General features: G+C 36.6%; 1 protein-coding gene across 1 annotated transcript in view; it reads left to right on the top strand.

The window, feature by feature from the left end:
• LOC126337009 (chromodomain-helicase-DNA-binding protein 7) overlaps window positions 1–20,054 on the top strand; it is a gene marked incomplete at its 3' end in the record, with an annotated part of 254,459 nt that overhangs the window by 176,992 nt on the left and 57,413 nt on the right. Inside the window, 2 exon segments of the mRNA XM_050001259.1 lie at window positions 8,282–8,497; window positions 12,754–13,087. Coding sequence (XP_049857216.1) covers window positions 8,282–8,497; window positions 12,754–13,087 — 550 coding nt within the window.

The following is a 20,054-nucleotide window of genomic DNA, read 5'->3' as shown; positions in this document are numbered from 1 at the left end:
GCGAAATCCATAGATTCAGATTACCAGAATGGAAATAAATGACTGAGAAATATTGCATATTATCGTCTCGGTGTATCCAAGGAAATGAAATTTTGACAAATTTTTTTCCCACATCGCTACACTAGTAAGGACCAGTTGTGTAGCCCCAGTTAGCAGCCGCTTAAGTTCTAGTTTGGAAGTAATGAGGAACATGTGTTGTACGAACACGTAATAACACCTAACCGGAAAATAATCGCGGGATAACTAGACCTGTGATTCTGGCAGGGTTGGGGAAGTTAATCAGCGAACAAATTTTGACAATGGCGGGAATAGATACAGAATTGGTGATGACAAGATTGTTTGTCAGAATGGGAAAGGAGAAGAAACGGGGACATCCCACAAATTATGGAAGAATAAGATGCTTCCAAAATTGTACAAAAATTTTGTAGTACTTCTTTTAGATTTCGTGCTTGAGAAACTGGTAAGTGTGAATGAAATGTGAAACTATTTCCCGACATAAAGCTTTTTGCTTGTAGTCGGCCTAATAGGCATTAGATATTGGTACTTCGTAAATTATATTCTGTCGTGTTATAAAAGTGGCCATTTGTGCCAAAACAGTCTCGTTTATTTGGTGTGTGTTACAAAATTGCTGCCATATTAGAAAGGCCTATTTTGTTTTATCTAGCAGACAGTGACAAAATAGACGTAATCCAATCGAGAAACCAAGCTTCTTCAGTGTTAGATAATGACATTTCGATTTTTCATTTAGCAAAACATTTGACGAACTTTGATGAGGTAATATATTCTTTCACAGAAAGGAAAGCACGCCATGTAAAGCTGTAGCAAGATTAGAGAGAAAAAAAAGGCTAGCGAGTCGTGTTTGGTTGTGTACTTTCTTGCTTGTCCCTTGTCTTTATTGATTTTACGTAACCTATATTTAATTGTATATCACACAAAACAGCAGGTTATTAGTAAATAAGCAATAAAGAGTTCAAATTTTCGGAAGAGTTGTTGTTCTCCCAATTACAAATAATCCCATCCCCTATTGATTGTGTGTTTTTAGTCTCAATGTGACCCATTTTTACATTTAGTGATTTTGCTGTTTTTCCCCTTCATTTACTCTCTCGTCAAATGAAAACAAAACAAATATCTGTGGCTGGGAGCTATCAAGTGAATTAAAATACATTCACATAATTACTGAAGGCTAAAATATGTCATTAGTTTCAGATTTTATTTTATTTCCACCTTTTTGACAGTCAAGTATTAATCGCCTTGCAGAACAATGAAGTTATTTTTGTCTGTTTGCTAAAGAAATTTGACTTTTATTAACCTTTTCCACAGAGGCAGTAAATGTATTTGAAATGAAATGTTTAATTCCACAGTACAGTCTAGTTTAAACTAAACTGTTCGCTGTATTTCAAGTGCACGTTTTTATTTTCCAGGACATATGGCATTATGTCGTAATAAAGAACCAAACATGATATAATACAGTACTGGTGCTCCAAGAAAATTTACATCTCGAAAACCACACTGAAAAGCTTAATATCAGGTTGAGGTGTACTTCATTGGGAATGTGGACATATAAATGTGCACTTTAAATGTGCACATTTTAATATGGTTCACAGAATTCCGATGCTCTTGGAGTATCATCTGATGTCTTGTTTCTTTTGACGTAATGTATGATCTTTCAGTGTTTTACATGTACTTACATACGGGCTTCCTATGTCACGATAGCTGGGCAAGCGTGGTGTCGCCTGTTATCTGCGCTCACTGGCAACTGCTGAAATGATCCTATTTCTAACAGGTCGCGGGAAAATATTTGTGAATAGTGGTTTGAAGAGTGTTACTTTCAATGAAAATATCCTTTTATGTAGGTTGAACCATGTGCAAGAATGTACCATGAACTTATTAAATCACAGAGCATTTGACTTTGAAAATTAGCTCTTTGATGATGAGCCATTTAGAAGAATTTCGAACCCTGAAGATCAGACATTTATGCCATTATTAAAAATTTTACTGGCACATTTGTATGACATATCTTGAAGTTTAACATGCGCAAAAAAAGTGCAACATTATATGTGAAAGCTTAGCTTCTCTTGCAGCTTATTAAATTTGGAGACCAATATTATATGGGAAAGCTTTGCTTTTCCTATACTAAAACTGTGTATATTAATTTAAACTATTAACTTTCCCTGTTTGTGTGTTCCTGCTACTTAAGTGATGTTGCTGTTGACTGACCACATCACGTGTCCTATGCTCTGAGTATCCGCTGTCAACGGCTGGCGAGATCAGGTGACATGAGCTATGCTTGCCTTACAAAAGCACATCGCAATCTAGATTTCAGTGATTCGGAAAGTAACATGCGGTGTTTGGTGGAATTCCAGTGTGTACTTTCGTAATACGAAAATACGCAGCATACTTGTCGCTGCACATCAAACATATTTCCAAAACGTGTCTTTTTCCGTAAGTTCACTTTTCTAAAGTGCCGGGAAATTCTAAGCCCTTGTATAAAACCATAACCATTAAAAGGATTGATAAGGGAAAATATACTGTCACTTAACTCAGAAAACTCGTGTTTTCACCTGGGAGAAAGTGTGTTCTTAACCAGAAAATCCAGGAATCTTTTTCCTAGTCCGCTTATACCCCCTGTCATAATATTTGCTTTGATAGACTACTGCTTTTGACTGCTATAACCAAATTTTAATCTTGGTGAGACAATTGTAGAAATAGAAGAAAATGTTCATCATACTGTAGAGATCAGTGATATGGACAGGCTACCATTGATAGATTCAAATTAAAGATAAATGAGACCAAAATTAAAGTATCATAACTGATGACACAATGCCATATCAAGTACATTGTTTAAAAGTAGGATTGCAAGTGGTCCAGTTTTTGAAAACTTGCACACCTTACTTCTTTAGATGCACTTCAAATTGGGTATGTATCTGCCTACACATTTTATAAATAATTGTTCATTTAGTTATATTTTGACAGTCAATTCTTCTTTAGGAGCCTTTTAAATCAGCTGTCAAAATTTTTTGAGGAAGCAGAAGTTTTTGTCAACTTTGAAATTTTGCTTTTTATTCTGTAGTTTCGATGATATAAGTTATTTACATTTTATACAGTATTCACCACACCTGGGGCATTCAAATTTGGCAAGAAATGTAATTCTAATGAAACAAAAATCGTTGAGGTGAAATTATACCGTAAAGTGATTGCCATAGGAGTAGTTGATTACTAATTTCTGTGTGCAAGATGCAAAATTTAGCGTTCAGAAATTTGATTCTTAAGACAATCCAAGGCAAATTTCGTGCCAGAAAATTTCCTTTGGTATGTAACATCTCTAAGAAAGACACCTCTAACACATTGGGGACTATGTGCAAGTGTAGATCGTGCCACAACTTTGTGTAAAAAAGACAGCACCTGAGTATAGGTCGGGTTGCAATTTTCTCGACACGGGAGCTACCATCACGCAAAATATGGACACATTTTGCATGAAAATGGTGTAAAGATGTCTCTACCTGATCTTTGACTGGTGCTGTCTTCTGTTATGTGACATTCACTAATAACAGCAAGACAGTTTTGTTCGGATAGGCTCCAAATTATCGAAGTTTTATTCATGTGAAATTTCATAAATGATTGGGTTGTGTGTGTGTGTGATGAAACTACAGATCCTGTTTGACATGTACACACTGCTGTGAAGTGCATAGCAGAAGTACTTCCCTTCGTACCATTTATTAGGGTTTCTTCCCATTCCATTCAAGACACAGTCAGAGTCACAGTGCCTGGAGGCTGTGTGTGTGTTTCTATATTTGGGAAGAAGAACTTCGTCCAAAAGCTTAAAATATGTTAGCAGTCTTTCTTTTCATCGTGCCTGTCTGCAAGTTGGTGCCTTCTCTATGTGAAGAGTAGCAGTCTTATCATTTTCATGCTGTTGTTATTCCACCGTATACTAAACATTGTTCAAATATTAAGAAAAAAAATTCAGCAGCCAAAGTGTTACCTGAAGAACTACCCATTTTTGAGAGCTTAAGGAAACTAAGAAGAAATACACTCTCAAAATATTTAGCAAATATTTATATTTGCTTCAGTCATTTCCAACCAGTCTTTGGTGTATTTCAACAGCTTGATCCCATCATCAGGTCCTTTCGTATTAACATGTTTATTAATTTTTAGTTATGTATTCCTTTGCAGTGTGATGAGGCCTATCTCCCATCTGTACCATTGAAGATGTGTAACAGTAATTTTCTCCTCTCCTGTGAAATTTACGTATCCCAGTGTGTATCTTAAGCAGGATGTATGTTTAAACAGGGTGTATATACCCTGAGACTACCAGGGAAAACCCGGGATTTTTTCATCCAGAAGAAAATTGGTAAAAATCTGGAAACTTTTTAGAATTCCAGGAATTTTTCGTTGTTTTAATTTTGAGTTATATTTCTGTAATTTTGACTTATAAGAACTCTAACAAAGAATTTTACTTCAGCCTGCAGCTGCAGAATAATACTGCAGCAATAAAATATAAACGAGATGAAAACACCAATAAAATATAAACGAGATGAAAACACCAATAAAATGTACATAATATATAACAAAAAAACTGCATTCAATGAGCAATGGATGACAGCTGATTAAATTAGGTTTGTTGGAGCAATTGCCAGTGGGCCATAGCTGCAAGCAGCCATATGATACCATGAAAAAATTTTCTGGTTTGCCCAATCTACTAGATTTGTACACGCATGGAGCAGTCTGGTGTAATGGGGATTGGCCTCCACCTGACCCACATTTTACATTTAATGATTTTGCTTCTCTCTCTCTCTCTCTCTCTCTCTCTCTCTCTCTCTCTCTCTCTTCGTTTACAGCTCCCAGGTCAAATGAAAACGAAGCAAATTTCTGTGGTTGGGCGCTATTGAATGAATTAAAATATATTCACAAGACTGTGGAAGACTAAAATATGTTATTAGTTGAAGTTTTCTGATTTTATGTTATTTCCATGTTACTGGCTATCAAATGTTAATTGTTTTGCAGAAGAATGAAATTATTTTCATTGGTTTGCTAGAGAAGTCCAGCTTTTACTAATCTTTCCTGCAAGAGGCAGTAAATTTATTCGAAACAAAATGTTTGGTTCCACACTGTTTGCAAATTTCTAGAGCACGTTTTCATCTTCTGGTGTGTATGGCATTATCCCGTAATAAAAAACCAAATGGTAGATCGTGCAGTAAAGTTACTCCAATAAAATTCCCGAAAATCTCACTGAAAAGCTTCAGCAGAATTTTGCATATCTACCTTCCATGAAACTCTACAGTTTTTCAGTCACAAAATAGGTTTCAACACTTGTCTGGTACCTCCTCTAGGCTTGGCATTATTCTAAAGTTTACAGATCTCAATTACTCAGTAAATTATAGACTGGGAGCAGACTGTGTTGTATCATGTAACTCCCCACAATGCTTTATATTTACTCCTGGAATAGAACATTAACTGTGAATTATAAAGTTTATTGGCTTCACAAGTAACCTTGTTAATTTTTATAGAGTTTGAAAAAGTCATGAGAGGTTCATTGTTCTTAGTTCTGGTGCATACAACCACCTTTTTTTATTATTTTTGCAAGAAATTTGCATTCCTTTTTACTGGCTTTTTGCAGTCCTCTGAGGATGTAAATTTGATTGAAAATGCTACATAATAGTATTGCAAAATATGGAAAAAAACCTATGTCAAAGTCATTACATAGCAAAATATTAGTATGCTTGAGTTGTAGCTTCTAGCTTTGAAATGAATATTGTGCCAAGGACTGCTTCGTAATTTTGCATTCCTTATCTGAATAGGATATTGTAAAGCAATTGTTATTAAGTACAGTAACTCTGTATGCCCCCTCCAAACAACATGCCACACCACTGCACTTGGTCACGTGATGCCCCACTACGCATGAAATTCCAAACAGAAATGAGACAAAAGGTGTATGAGCAGAACAAACACCAAACATTGGCATCCTGCGTCATCATACGCACAGTAATGCCTATCTTCTGGTGCACTGTGGCGATGACTGAAACGAAGCTATTTCAAACAGATTGGAGGAAAATACTGCGAATGGTTTTTTAAAAACTTTACTTTCAAAGTAAATTTCGTTCCCCCCCCCCCCCCCCCCCCCCCCCCCCCCCCCCCCCCCCAAGATGAATTATGTTAGTGTGAGAACATGGGATGAATTTCTTAAGTCTTTTGCTCACATTCAAAACTTACCAATTTGAGGACCATTCACTTAAAAAAAATTTGTGTCCAGTCAGACATTCATGACCGGACATCTGTCGTCATTTAAAATTTTACTGAAAATTTGTGTATGATGCTTTCCTTGTAGCTATACTATATGTATATTAATTTAAACCATGAACTTTTCCTATTTGTGTATTTAGAGTTCTTGACAGTGATGTTGCTATTGGGTGACAACACCAAGTGTCGTATGCTCCTAATACCTGCTGTCATTTGCTGATGTGATAAGGTGACTTGAGCTGTGATTGGCTGCCAAGAGCACATCACAGTCTTGATTTCAGTGCTTTGGATACTAACACACTGTATTTGGAATTCATATTTATGCTTTTGTAATGTGAAAATATGCAGCATGCATGTTGCTGTGCATCGAAGATACTTCCAGAACACACATTTTTTTCTTTTTATGAGTTTCAGTCCCTAAAGTGCAGATAAGTTCTACACCAGCGTATAAAACTTCTACCATTCAAAGGATAGATAACTTTTACAGTTAAGAGGATAAGTATACTGTCTCTTAACACAGAGAAAGTGTATTTTTAACCGGGAGAGCTGGGAAAAATCAGGGAATTTTTTCTTTTTTTTTCCCCCCCTGTCCACTAACCCCATTTTAAGTCGTGTCGGTGATGATTTTACTTAAATTTTTACCAACTATACTGTTGTCGGGCAGAAAGAGCACAAGAATAAACAAAACAGTCACTTTGCTCTTCAGTGAGTTGTTTGCATAGAAAAGATGGTTAACCAATAAGATAAAATTTACTCTAATTCTATGGATACATACAATCTTCATTATATAAGCTTATTTATCTCTTGGCACATATTGTGCAGCATGATCATTAGGATTTCTTGGTTATTTACTATTGTTGAGACAAAACAAAATGTGGCTAAGCGTAATAGAAGTGGTGGTAGTCATTATAATTTAGGAAGAAATATGATACAACTCCACCAAAGCAAGGAAGGTATCAACACTAGTGGAAAAAGTTTTCCTCTGGCAAAAGATAAATACAAATGTAGAACAGTAACTTAGAATGGAAGTTGGTTCTCGAGCTACCCATTTCAAAAAGAATAATTTGCAGAACGGAAAATGGTCAATGGTAGAATTAATCATTTGAAATTTGGTGTTATCAAAGGATGTTAATAATGAAGAAAAAAGCTGAAGTACAAAGTGAAGGGGGATTGGAAAGTAAAGATGATTAAACAAAGTTATTGAGTACCACTATTTGAAAGTCCTGGCTAGCAGCGCTTGTGCTGTAAGATTCAGAAATAAATCTTGCCTTGACCAGATTAAGGAAGTGAAAAAATGGAGTTGAATAAAAAGATTAGAATGTGCAGTGAAGATTGAGGAGGACATTGGCTGTAGTGTTGGTATGGAGGTGCAAAAAAAATTAGATCTGAAAATACGGAAGTGGACAGCACTGAACTAGGTGAGAGACTGATGACTGTACAACTTAGTATTTATTTTGAGAGCAACCAGTTATTTTTGAAGATCACAAAGTGCAATAATTGACATGAGTTACACACGCGCACACACACACACACACACACACACACACACACACACACACTTGTTAACTATCAAGAAATTTTATTTTGAAGTAATGACATCTTGAAAGATATAGAAGATTTATTTATCTGAAGGCTTAGTAAGATGTCACAATTGGAGAACAATGGTATTATGTGCTCTTCTTCCCATTCACATGTAGCTACGAGAAGCAGAAATAGATAAGTAACTTACATGTGATCCTTTTACACTCCTCCTTTTCATCCTCTGGAACTATGACTATGATAACTTCTCTACAGTTTATAAGACAGTTCAGTTTCTATGGTGTTTGCATAAATGAAATTAAGAAATAAAGGTGCATTGCAGCATTACAGAAAGAGCTGTGTTGGTATAATTTTTCTTCCAAATGACATACTGCACTTGCCTATTTCACTCGTAATATAAATTCTGGTCTGTCTGAATTAACCCTTATGCAGCAGTGTGTGGCATGGCTTAGGTAGATCACCTATTGATAGGCACCCTGTGTTCCCCGGGACTTGATGTTCACAGTGCCTTGCCGATATACCCACCCTATTGTGATCAGCCCCCTGTCCCTTGGTGGGACTCAGATGCAGATAGGTCCCTTCTGGTGGGTACCTACAAACATGGTTATGAATGCTACCCTGCTATGAGAAACGACCCGGCACTTGGTTTCCTCGCACGCTGTGGCCCTGATGTTGGCTCTGCTATGCTGATGCTTGGCAATGCTGATAATAACACAAGAGTGTAAGTATAGTGAAATTGCATGGCCCATCTGACCTATTTTAGGTTAAAGCTTCTGTGTGAGTGCTGTAATCGATAATTGCTTCACCCATAGTCACCAAACTTCGACTTTTAGTATTAATAGTAAGTGCATCTTTTATGTTAGTCTTTTTTCATATTTTTAACTTTCAATGAGTTGTATATAATTGATTCTTTCTTGGAACTTCAATGTCGTGGTGAATATGTATCAAGCTACTTTGTGTTTACTGGGACAATAGTATAAGGCTGTGTAATTATTTAATATAAGAAGTATATTTTGTGAATAATTTTGTGCTCTTACAACAATTAGTTACTTCTGTTAAATTTTCCATCATTCACTTTACTGTTAATGTTGTAGTTGATAGCGTTACATATTAATGTAAAGACAAACTGCCAAAGGCTGAGTATTGTATTCTGTATTACTGGTTTGACTCTACAGATTGGAACAGCTTGGGATTTCCATTGCCCTAATGGCAACACATGAAAGTTTTAAAGGTATGCTCTGAATTACTATTGACACAGCATTGTCCCAATGGCATTTGGGACTATTCTGTGTTCATAATGATGCTAAGTGGAGCTTTGAACCATTAATGTGGTGCTATTAGGGCAGTGAACATCTGCTGGTGCAATCATTTGTAGAGTGAAACTATGAATAAAGAATATAATAGGCAGCATCTGAAGGTGTAACTCTATATGGATTCTTAACGGTCACTATGTCCCCTGCAAGTGATGCCTGATTTGCTACTGGGGGGGGGGGGGGGGGGGGGGTGGCATTCTGAAAGATCTAAGGCACTCAACTTGCCTCAAGGAGTATGGCAGCTCAGATCCCTAACGGGCCATCCACATTAAAGTTTTCTGTGGTTTCTGTAAATTGTTGTGAGAAGAACATGGCCGATTTCCACATCCTTCTCCACTCTGTGGTTTTGCTTGTCATCCATCACTTGATGATCTCATTGTAGACAAAACATTAAATCCTAATCTTCTTTCCTTCCATTAGGAATTAATTGAATATCAGTAAGCAAATGTTATAGAAGTTTCATTTGATTTGTGGGCAATAAAAAAATTTCTTATTTTACGTATTATTTAATTAGAACATGGAGTGCTGTATTACTTATACATAATTCATTCATTTACTAGTTGGGATTGTATTTGTTTTCCTAATAAATGGCAGTGATTTAATCAACATCTGTAGAGAAAAAGCACATTAAAAAGTGATTTATAGAGAAAAGCAGTACAGAATTTTTTTAAAAAATAGTGATGATGGAACTAGTTTCTCCTCATTCTATAGCTTTACTTAATTGCACTGTTCTTGTAACCAGAAGAACTTCAGCCTTTGTAAACAGAAGGGGGTGGGTTGGGGGCGGCGGCAAGAGGGAGTAAACATACAATACTTTGTGTGTGTGTGTGTGTGTGTGTGTGTGTGTGTGTGTGTGTGTGTGTGTGTGTGTGTGTGTTCCAGTAAGATGCAATATCATTCTTGTGTATCCAGAACATGACATTGGAATATAAAGCTTATATTGTGTCCAATGACATTATGCAGTTGTGTGGAGAAAATTTATTTTTCTTAGTAATAGTAGTAGTAGTAGTAATATAATAATAATAATAATAATAATAATAATAATAATAAATACCTTATCTGAAACCTAAAGATCAAGCAGACCCAGCAAAATGTCGCCCCATAACTTGCCTACCAACAATATACAAAATATTAACTTCAGTCATTACACCAAAATTAATGACACATACAACACACAAAAAAAAAATTATAAATGAAGAACAAAAAGGCTGTTGCAAAGGAGCACGAGGATGCAAAGAGCAACTGATAATAGATGCAGAGGTGGCATATCAAGCTAAAACTAAACAAAGGTCACTACACTACGCATACATTGATTACCAAAAAGCTTTTGATAGTGTACACCACTCATGGTTACTACAAATATTGGAAATATACAAAGTAGATCCTAAATTGAACATAGTAATGAAAAATTGGAAAACCACACTCAATATCCAAACAAATTCAAATAATATCACATCACAGCCAATACAGATTAAGCGTGGAATATATCAAGGAGACTCATTAAGTCCTTTTGCCAACATGTTAAACAATACAAATTATGGATACAATATTACTGGAACATACCGACACAAAATCATACATTTGCTATATATGGATGATCTAAAACTACTAGTAGCAACAAATCAACAACTCGACCAATTACTGAAGATAACAGAAGTATTCAGCAATGATATAAATATGGCTTTTGGAACAGAAACAAAAAGATTACTTATTGGATAAGCACAGTGGCTGCATAGAAGCGATGGAAAAAACAGATGCCTATAAATATCTAGGATACAGACAAAAAATAGGAATAGATAACACAAATATTAAAGAAGCACTAAAAGAAAAATATAGACAAAGACTAACAAAAATACTGAAAACAGAATTGACAGCAAGAAACAAGACAAAAGCTATAAATGCTTATGCTATACCAATATTGACCTACTCATTTGGAGTAGTGAAATGGAGTAACACAGACCTAGAAGCACTCAATACACTTACACGATCACAATGCCACAAATATAGAATAAATCACATACATTCAGCAACAGAAAGATTCACATTAAGCAGAAAGGAAGGAGGAAGGGGATTTATCGACATAAAAATCCTACATTACGGACAGGTAGACAATTTAAGAAAATTCTTTAGAGAAGGAGCAGAAACTAGAAAATACACAAAGCAATCACTCTCATAAATACAGCGGCTACACCACTGCAATTTCATAATCACTTCTACAACCCTTTAGATCACGTAACATTAACAGATACGAAGAAAGTAACTTGGAAAAAGAAAACACTACATGGCAAGCACCCGTATCATCTAACACAGCCATGCTTCGATCAAGACGCATCCAACACATGGCTAAGAAAAGGCAATATATACAGTGAGAGGGAAGGATTCATGATTGCAATACAGGATCAAACAATAAACAGCAGATATTACAGCCAGCATATTATTAAAGATCCCAATACCACAACAGATAAATGCAGACTTTGCAAACAACAAATAGAAACAGTAGATCACATCACAAGCGGATGTACAATACTAGCAAATACAGAATACCCCAGAAGACATGACAATGTAGCAAAAATAATACAACTTGCCCTACAACATAAACTAATAAAACATGTTCCCACATACAGGTATGCACCCCAAAATGTACTGAAGAATGATGAATACAAATTATATTGGAACAGAACCATTATAACAGATAAAACACCACCACATGACAAACCTGATAACATAGTCACCAATAAAAAGAAGAGATTAACACAACTAATTGAAATATCTATACCCAATACAACAAATATACAGGAGAAAAAAATTGAAAAATACATCCAACTGGCTGAAGAAGTCAAGGACACGTGGCATCAGGATAAAGTTGACATCATACCAATTATACTATAAACTACAGGATTCATATGACACAATATCCACCCATACAACTACAGAAATCTGTAATTATTGATACATGTTCAATTTACCAGAAAGTTTCTAAATGCAATGTAACATACACCGTACAGTTAAAAGGAAGTCACGGTTGATCAAGGTCTGCGTCACTTTCCATTTTTAACCAGACATAATGTCTGAGAAAGGAAAGAAATAATAATAATAATTTACCTGCCTGCTTCACAATAACTTTTTAGCAGACGGGATGGACAGTTTTTTAAAAAAAGAAAAGAAACTTCTGTTATTCCTTTTTTTATTATTTAAATTTTATAGTATTGAACTGTAATATTGGATTTATTTAATTAATATTTAAATTTGATAACATGGTGAAAATTTAATCACAGTTCGAATTTTTCATGACTCATTGCTGATAAGAGACTTGTGCCCCCCTCCCCCCAATACTATTAACTCTCTCTCTCTCTCTCTCTCTCTCTCTCTCTCTCTCTCTCTCTCTCTCTCTGTGTGTGTGTGTGTGTGTGTGTGTGTGTGTGTGTGTGTGTGTGTGTGTGTGTGTGTGTGCGCAGACTCTGCATCCACCTGCTGTCACTAAATTGATCAACATAGAATTGATGAAACTTCTGTTATATAAATGAATAATGATGCTGTCCTAATATAGCCTCTGTCTCTGTAAATTCTCTTGCTGCTCATTTCTCTTTTCTTGTGTTACAATTGCGTTATGGTAAAGCTCTTCGTAAGTGTTGTTGTTATTCTGATTTTCATCATTATTGTTCAGTGTTGATGATGACTCTGGAAGACTGACAGATGAAGATGAAACTGCAGAGGGAGAATCTTCAGTCTTGAGAGATAATCTTGGTGAGACTATGCTCGCAGATGGGTGCCATGAAGTCAATTCTGTACCAACTCCTGATCAGACAGAGTCTGCATCATCATCCATAGAACATACCAGTCATGTAATGAAGGATGAAAGCAAAGTTGCACCAGATGATGATCCAAGTAAACTTCAGTGGCCATCAATGGTGGACCTCAACAATAGGCTCCGTCGTGTAATTACGTCGTATCAGCGCAACTTCAAGAAGGAAGAAATGAAGATGGCTCAAAAAGCGAAGGTATGTTGACAGAACATGTCATTTTAAGAGTCTGCTGTGTATGAGAATAGCTTGTTAGTGTCTGCAGTAGCTGATGGAGTAAACGTGTTTAATTGTGAAGTACATATGAAACTTGCTTCTGTGGAGTTTGATTGAGCAGTATGTTAACTTTTTGTCTTTTGAGTTTTATTAGCTGTGTAGACATTTTCTCAAGTACTGTAGAATATATCATATTTATAGTTTACGTATAAAGTTTTGTTGTTAGTTCATGCATCCAGTAAAGTAAATTTAATAAATGTAACTTGTTATATATATTTGAAGTTGTTGAGAGCTTTTGCGTTTTATTGTCAAGTTTCTCTTTGTTGAAACCTGTATGCTATTGTTTGCTGTTTTGATTCCCTATGAATAATCTGAAGACATTGATATTGCTTGTTTTGATATCCTGCCTATAAAAATACGGTATTCAGATGTCACGAAATGAAAATTGTGTTGAGCCATTTCTTTTAGTAGTTATTTCTCTGTGCAGTTTCTTATTTTTAGAGGGGGAGTGGGGGGGGGGGGGGGGGGGGGGGGGAGAGAATGTCAAACTGGTAAGGTCATTTTGAAGTTTTACTGTCGGTGCACATCTGGTAATAATGTAAACAATGAGATCAGGGGCTGCAAAAGTGGTTACCGAAGAAGTTGTTCATTTTAACAATTGAAGTACACAGGAAAAAAAAAAAGTGACTGAAGAGTACCACTGAACAGATAAACTTTGCTTATCAATGATGAAAAATTCCTTGAATAGCGGAGATGCTGAGTCGCAGATAGGCACAACAAAAAGACTCTCAGAAAGTGAGCTATCATCCAACAAAGGCATTGTTGGCTAAAAGCTCACTTCCTGTCAGTCATTTTGTTGTGTCTGTCTGCAACTCAGCCTCTTCACTATGGCAAATATCCTTTGTTAGATTCCATTTTGGACTTTCCATTATCTGATTTTTGCACATTACACAATTCATTGAGGTACCAAGTTGAATGAGTTAATTATTCTTTATTCAGGTTTGAGCAATATGAGACTGCCTGATTTAGTCAGCAATGTAGTCCTGGAGATACCAGTATCACACACTGCTCCCCCCCCCCTCCCTCCCTCCCTCCATATCTCTCTCTCTCTCTCTCTCTCTCTCTCTCTCTCTCTCTCTCTCTCTCTCTCTCTCTCACACACACACACACACACACACACACACACACACACACAGCTTTGTATCCATTCACCTGTACTGGGAGCTTCAAAAGTTGAAAGTTATCGAAAGGTTATTTTGCAAGCAATTGTCTTGCATTGTGAAGTACCAAAGTATGCCCCCTAACCTGTTCACAGCATAAATATTCTAGAACAAGAAATTCATCTGTATACGCATTTGGGAGAATGGCTTATCCACAGTCTAAGGGTTGTTCCCAGAACGACTCTTCCACTCACAAGGGAACCTCCCCATCGCACCCCTCTCAGATTTAGTTATAAGTTGGCACAGTGGATAGGCCTTGAAAAACTGAACACAGATCAATTGAGAAAACTGGAAGAAGTTCTGTGGAACTATGAAAAAATAAGCAAAATATACAAACTGAGTAGTGTATATGCAAGATAAGCAACATCAAGGATACTGTGAACTTAGGAGTGCCGTGGTCCCGTGGTTAGCGTGAGCAGCTGTGAAACGAGAGGTCCGTGGTTCTCGTTTTCCATCGAGTGAAAAGTTTTTATTTTCAGACAATAATTATCTGTCAGTCTGTCCGTCCAATGCGATCACTTTTTTGGGAGTGATTATCACATCCACAAGAAATCTTTTTTACCCATTTGCCAAGTGCACAAGTTAGGTGGGTCGACAACATATTCCTGTCATGTGACGCACATGTGTCACCAGTGTCGTATAGAATATATCAGACGTGTTTTCCTGTGGAGGAATCGGTTGACCTATGACCTTGCGATCAAATGTTTTCGGTTCCCGTTGGAGAGGGACGTCCTTTCGTCTACTAATCGCACGGTTTTGCGGTGTGGTCGCAAAACACAGATACTAAACTTCGTTCATTGACGCCTCTGTTCACTGTAAGAACGGACAAATCATAGCTTTGCGAAAATAAAGAAACTAAACTTTTCTCTCGAGGGAGAATTTGAACCATGGACCTCTCGTTCCGCAGCTGCTCACGCTAACCACGGAACTCCGGCGCTCCAGAGCTCACATTATCTTAGATGATGCCAATCTTGTGCATTGACAACTCAGTTTGTATATTTTGCTAATTTTTTCATAGTTCCACACAACTTTCTGTTTCCCGATTGATCTGTGTTCAGTTTTTCAAGGCCTATCCACTGCGTCAACTTACAACTAAATCTGAGGGGGGTGCGATGGGGAGGTTCCCTTGTCAGCAGTGTAATGTTCATCGCAACTGAATTAAAATGTATACACTTCAGCAGAGTGCAAGAGTTGTTCCAGTATTGATGTTGTCGTACTGGCATACAAAGCTGCATTTCAGCTGACCAGTAACACAAGTACCTCAGATGATTTACGCTATTAAAAAAAAAAAAGTGGACATCACTCTTGATGGTGAAAGGAGTAGATAAATTTACTTCAGATGTCTGTTCAGTGTCTGTCACGTTAATGAAAACTTTCTTGAAATAATCTAGACTAATATCTCAAGTTCTCATCTTCTTCTTTTTTCACACGCCACTCCTCTCTCTTGGTCCCCTCTGTCATTTATGCCATATTTCTATGCATTGTGTAAAATCCTTCAAAATATTCCTTCGTAAAACTATAAATTTGTGCTCAGATAAGGCTGTTGCTTGGTTGTAATCGTGCCTTCAGTTTAAGCTTAACTCAGGCCTCTAAAACTTCGTTTGTCAGTGGCATGTGTCTTTTCTTCCTCTAATAACTCGCAAATCTTTGTCTAAATCAAACAATGGAAAATCCAGGCTGGAATGATAACATTATGAAAAGGATAGATTGGGACACACCATATAGTGGAAATGTTGAGTCACAGACAGGCACAACAAAAATACTGCTATACAAGTAGGTTTTCAGCCACAAAGCTTTCTTCTTGTAAATTAGCCCACAAAAGACCACTGTCTCTGGCTGCTGAGGTTGCTTGTTTCTATAAAGAAACAGTAATATATTTCATTAGCAGTGAATTTAATTCTACTCCCACGTCTATGAATCTTAATATTTTGAGAAAATCATTGCCAACATGATCTGCAGAGCCAGCCTTAACTAAAAGAAAATGGCACCTCTCTAATTCTGTACAGGCAACACTCGATTAATAACACAAATTTTCAAAATACAAACATGTATCTCATAGCCTATTGTGTAAATGTAAATCTCTGAAAATACAGTAGAATGTAAATAATTCAGGAGTAAAGGCAACATCTCACCCAATAGTAAGTGCATTGAGTTGTTAACAAGTAAACTTAATCACATGGATTTCTCAAATTCCACTAACTAAACTCATTTGCTTTCTCAAATGAATTTCTTTTCCAACCAGTGCTTAACTCTTTCTTGTTCTTTTAAGGCAAAGTAACCACATAAGAGGGTTGATTCTGTCTACTTCCTATGCAGCTTGTTCTATTGCTACTTGCTAAAGAGATATTTTTTACATCTTTTTTATAATAATGTAGTTTTTTGTAGACATTTCTTTGTAGTGTTGAACATTCCAGGATATCACTACATTTATTTAGTGTTGGTATGACTCAGCAGTGATTCAACTGCTTTGCGGGCAAGCTCTGTTTTCTTGGTTAAGCAAAATCTCTATAAGCTAGTTGTGTGTGTGTGTGTGTGTGTGTGTGTGTGTGTGTGTGTGTGTGTGTGCGCGCGCCACTCCTCTCTCTTGGTCCCCTCTAACTCTCATTTATGCCGTGTGTGTGTGTGTGTGTGTGTGTGTGTGTGTGTGTGTGTGTGTGTGTGTTTGTTGTTGTTGTTGTTGTTGTTGTTGTTGTTGTTGTTGTTGAGGGGGGGGTGGGGGGTTATTCATAATCACCTTCCCTACTGATGTTAAGAATTTTGTAAAATATTGGAATTGTGCTTATGTGTAGTTAGTAAGCTAAATGTTGTTTGTCATGTATTATGTGCTTCTAGTAAAATATAGATTCTGCTGCATGATTTGATGGAACATTTCCCATTTTGTAAAAGCCCACGAATTCTTTTTTTCAGCATTGTGAAGGGAAAAAAAATGAAAAGACTTGTGATGTCAGAAATGTCTTCTTAATAAAGCAAAAATATATCAAGGTGTCAACAGTTTTATCTACTTGAAAGAAATATTATTTTCTTGTTTGCTTGTGTATTTTGTGCCATTCAGAGCTGTTTTTAAAAACCTTAAATGATGGCCAATGCTTAGATATTGGTGACAAGATGAATATTTGTCCACACGTGCATTTAATAAAGACGCGTCTGTAGGGTAGACTGCTCCTCCACTTTGACAGTGGCTGAAGTTGATATTGTCATGTTATTGCCGATTCCTTGCAATTTCACAAAGCAAGTAAGCAAACACCTACTTCAATATCACCATAATACTTGTGAAGATGTAGGATGAAAGAAAAATTAAAAGGAAATGGTGGAATTGTTACAAAAGTTCTATATGTTGGTGTGTCTATAAAGAAACTGTGTGTTTCTCACACTCACTGACAAAGCTATAAGGAAAAGAAAAGGATGAGGAAGACAGATCTAAGAGATTATCCTGGCTTGAGATAAATGCTATTGGATATGCACAAGATACAACAGTCATAACTCATTTCATGGTTTTTAAATCTATTCAAGCAGTGACAGTCTGTTTAACGTTTCAACTGTTAGCCATGTACATGTAAGTGCTCAGTCTGTATACCTCCAGTGCTACCCATGTATTTATATGATACGAACTGGTCGAAGCAGGAATGTTATCTTATATATCCATTTCAATCATTTCTTATTAAATGGTGGATATGTAGTTACAAGACATTGCTACTAGTGACCGAAACTGTTCATACGAGTGGACTAGTACCGGTTTTCTTATTTCATTCACGATGGGAGAAACTGTATTTGAAAGCTGCACTTAGTCGGCCTCAGAACTGGCGTTGAACAGTGGTTAGCATCTGTTTCTAGGCTATTTCGAGGTGTAGAAGTACATGCTGTTGAGGAAAGATATGGAAAGGCTTCTTCTAAAAAGTGATCATAAGAGTGCAGTCTCTCTTACTTCATTTGCTAGTGAAGGAACTGACCTTATTCTTGCCTTTTGGTACCATTGGTGTGAGAATAATTTCTCATTTTCCAGCATCAAGAAGTAGAATAGTTTGACAACAGTGATAAATGACAGAATTCTCTTTGTGGAAAAAAATGTGGTTGGCAGTTCTGTGGACAATTTTCAGTGCTACATAAGAAGCTGAATTTCATGGTTGACAATTTTGATACAGCAAGTTCAACTGTATATCACTTGCTTCCAGAAAAAAAGTCCTCTAAGAGGTTTTTTTTTTTTTTTTTTTTTTTTTTTTTTTTTTTTTTTTTTTTTTTCTCCCCCCTCCCTTCAAGGAACTAGTCGCGATCATTGTAGAAGAAAATAATAGGTACTACAATGACAGTTTTGAGAGTAGTACTCTATATGACAAAAGATGTAAGAGTGCTTGTAAAGATAATTGTGTAACTGAAATATTACGTGGCAGTAACTCTTCACACGATAGGAACTACAGAACTGAGCTAACCTGATTTATTGGTCAAGGGATTCTTCCCTCAGAAGGTAGGTTTTTATGAATTAATACCTTGTTATAGGTAGTTGTTACACTGCCTGGTGCATTATTATAACAGCATTCTGACTCGAGATGACTGACTGTACTAAATAAGTCAATTGCTTGGTTCGAAAGAGTTCAGAACTACGATCACCTCTTTCTGTAGTCTCTGCTTTTACAAAATCGTCAGTTGCAAGAGTGAAGGTTTGCTTCCAAGCAGTAGATTCTATCCAAAGGAAATACTTTTTGGTATAAAATCTTTTATTCTGTATGATTAAAATTTTAGTTCATATTGGTGAAAAGACTGCTGCACTATACTGAAGACTATTTGGGAAAAATGGACTATTGTGACATTTCCGATGCAATATTTGGGATGAGGACTTACACTATATGTTTATAAACCACCTCCAGTACTTGCATGAAAAACACCAAATGCACATGACCTCACAGTTTACAAGTATATTACCTCTGGAGACTCTTTTCAAGCTTAAAGATTGCAAGTTTCATACCAAAAGTATGAAGACAAAAGAGCGGGGGGAAGAGCTAAGATTTAATTATGATGCCAAGCTAAGAATAATGTGGAATTGAGTGAAACATGTTGCTATTTCATAAAGACTACTTTGCAAGGAACCTCATTCCAGTTTTTGTATGATGTATTTCAAGACAATAAAGACACTGAATCAGCATTCAAAATGTCAGAATGTGAACAGCTGCTTTTTCTTAAAAGGGCCAAAGGCCTTTCATCAATGTGATGTGCACAGAGCTCATTAAGTATTTGCTAGAGTTCTCTCTCATTAGGTGGTACACTTACTGTCAGCAGTCTAGGGAGTGACATGCCCATTCCAGTATGCTGTCATCTGCATAAGAGAAAATGTATCATTTTTGTAATTATGATAGAATTGGGTGGATAAAATAATCTACTCATCAAGAGCAGTAGAAGAAAACCTGTATAAAAATTATGAAAATGTGCATACTTCAAAAGCCAGTGGCTCCTGGCAGAAGGGTTGATGGATTGAAGGGAAGGGAAAGGGGATGAAGGAAAAGGACTGACGATGTTAAGGAAATGGTGGGGAGAGTTATGGAAAATTCTCACTGAACCCTGTGTCAAGCGAGACTTACTGGACTGTATAAGAAAGGAAGAAAGACTGAATCAGAATGTGACATGGGGAAGTGGAATGAGAGGAGGAGAAGTTGCCTGGTAGAATGTTGCACAGAGCTCAATTTAACCATTGCTAACACTTAATTCAAGGATCACGAAAGAATATTACGCAGATGGAAAAA

The sequence above is a fragment of the Schistocerca gregaria genome, chromosome 2, assembly GCF_023897955.1.
Source record: "Schistocerca gregaria isolate iqSchGreg1 chromosome 2, iqSchGreg1.2, whole genome shotgun sequence".
Taxonomy (NCBI): Eukaryota; Metazoa; Arthropoda; class Insecta; order Orthoptera; family Acrididae; genus Schistocerca; species Schistocerca gregaria.
Note: the sequence above shows the minus strand (reverse complement) of the source record. Positions and strands in the feature narration are given on the sequence as shown.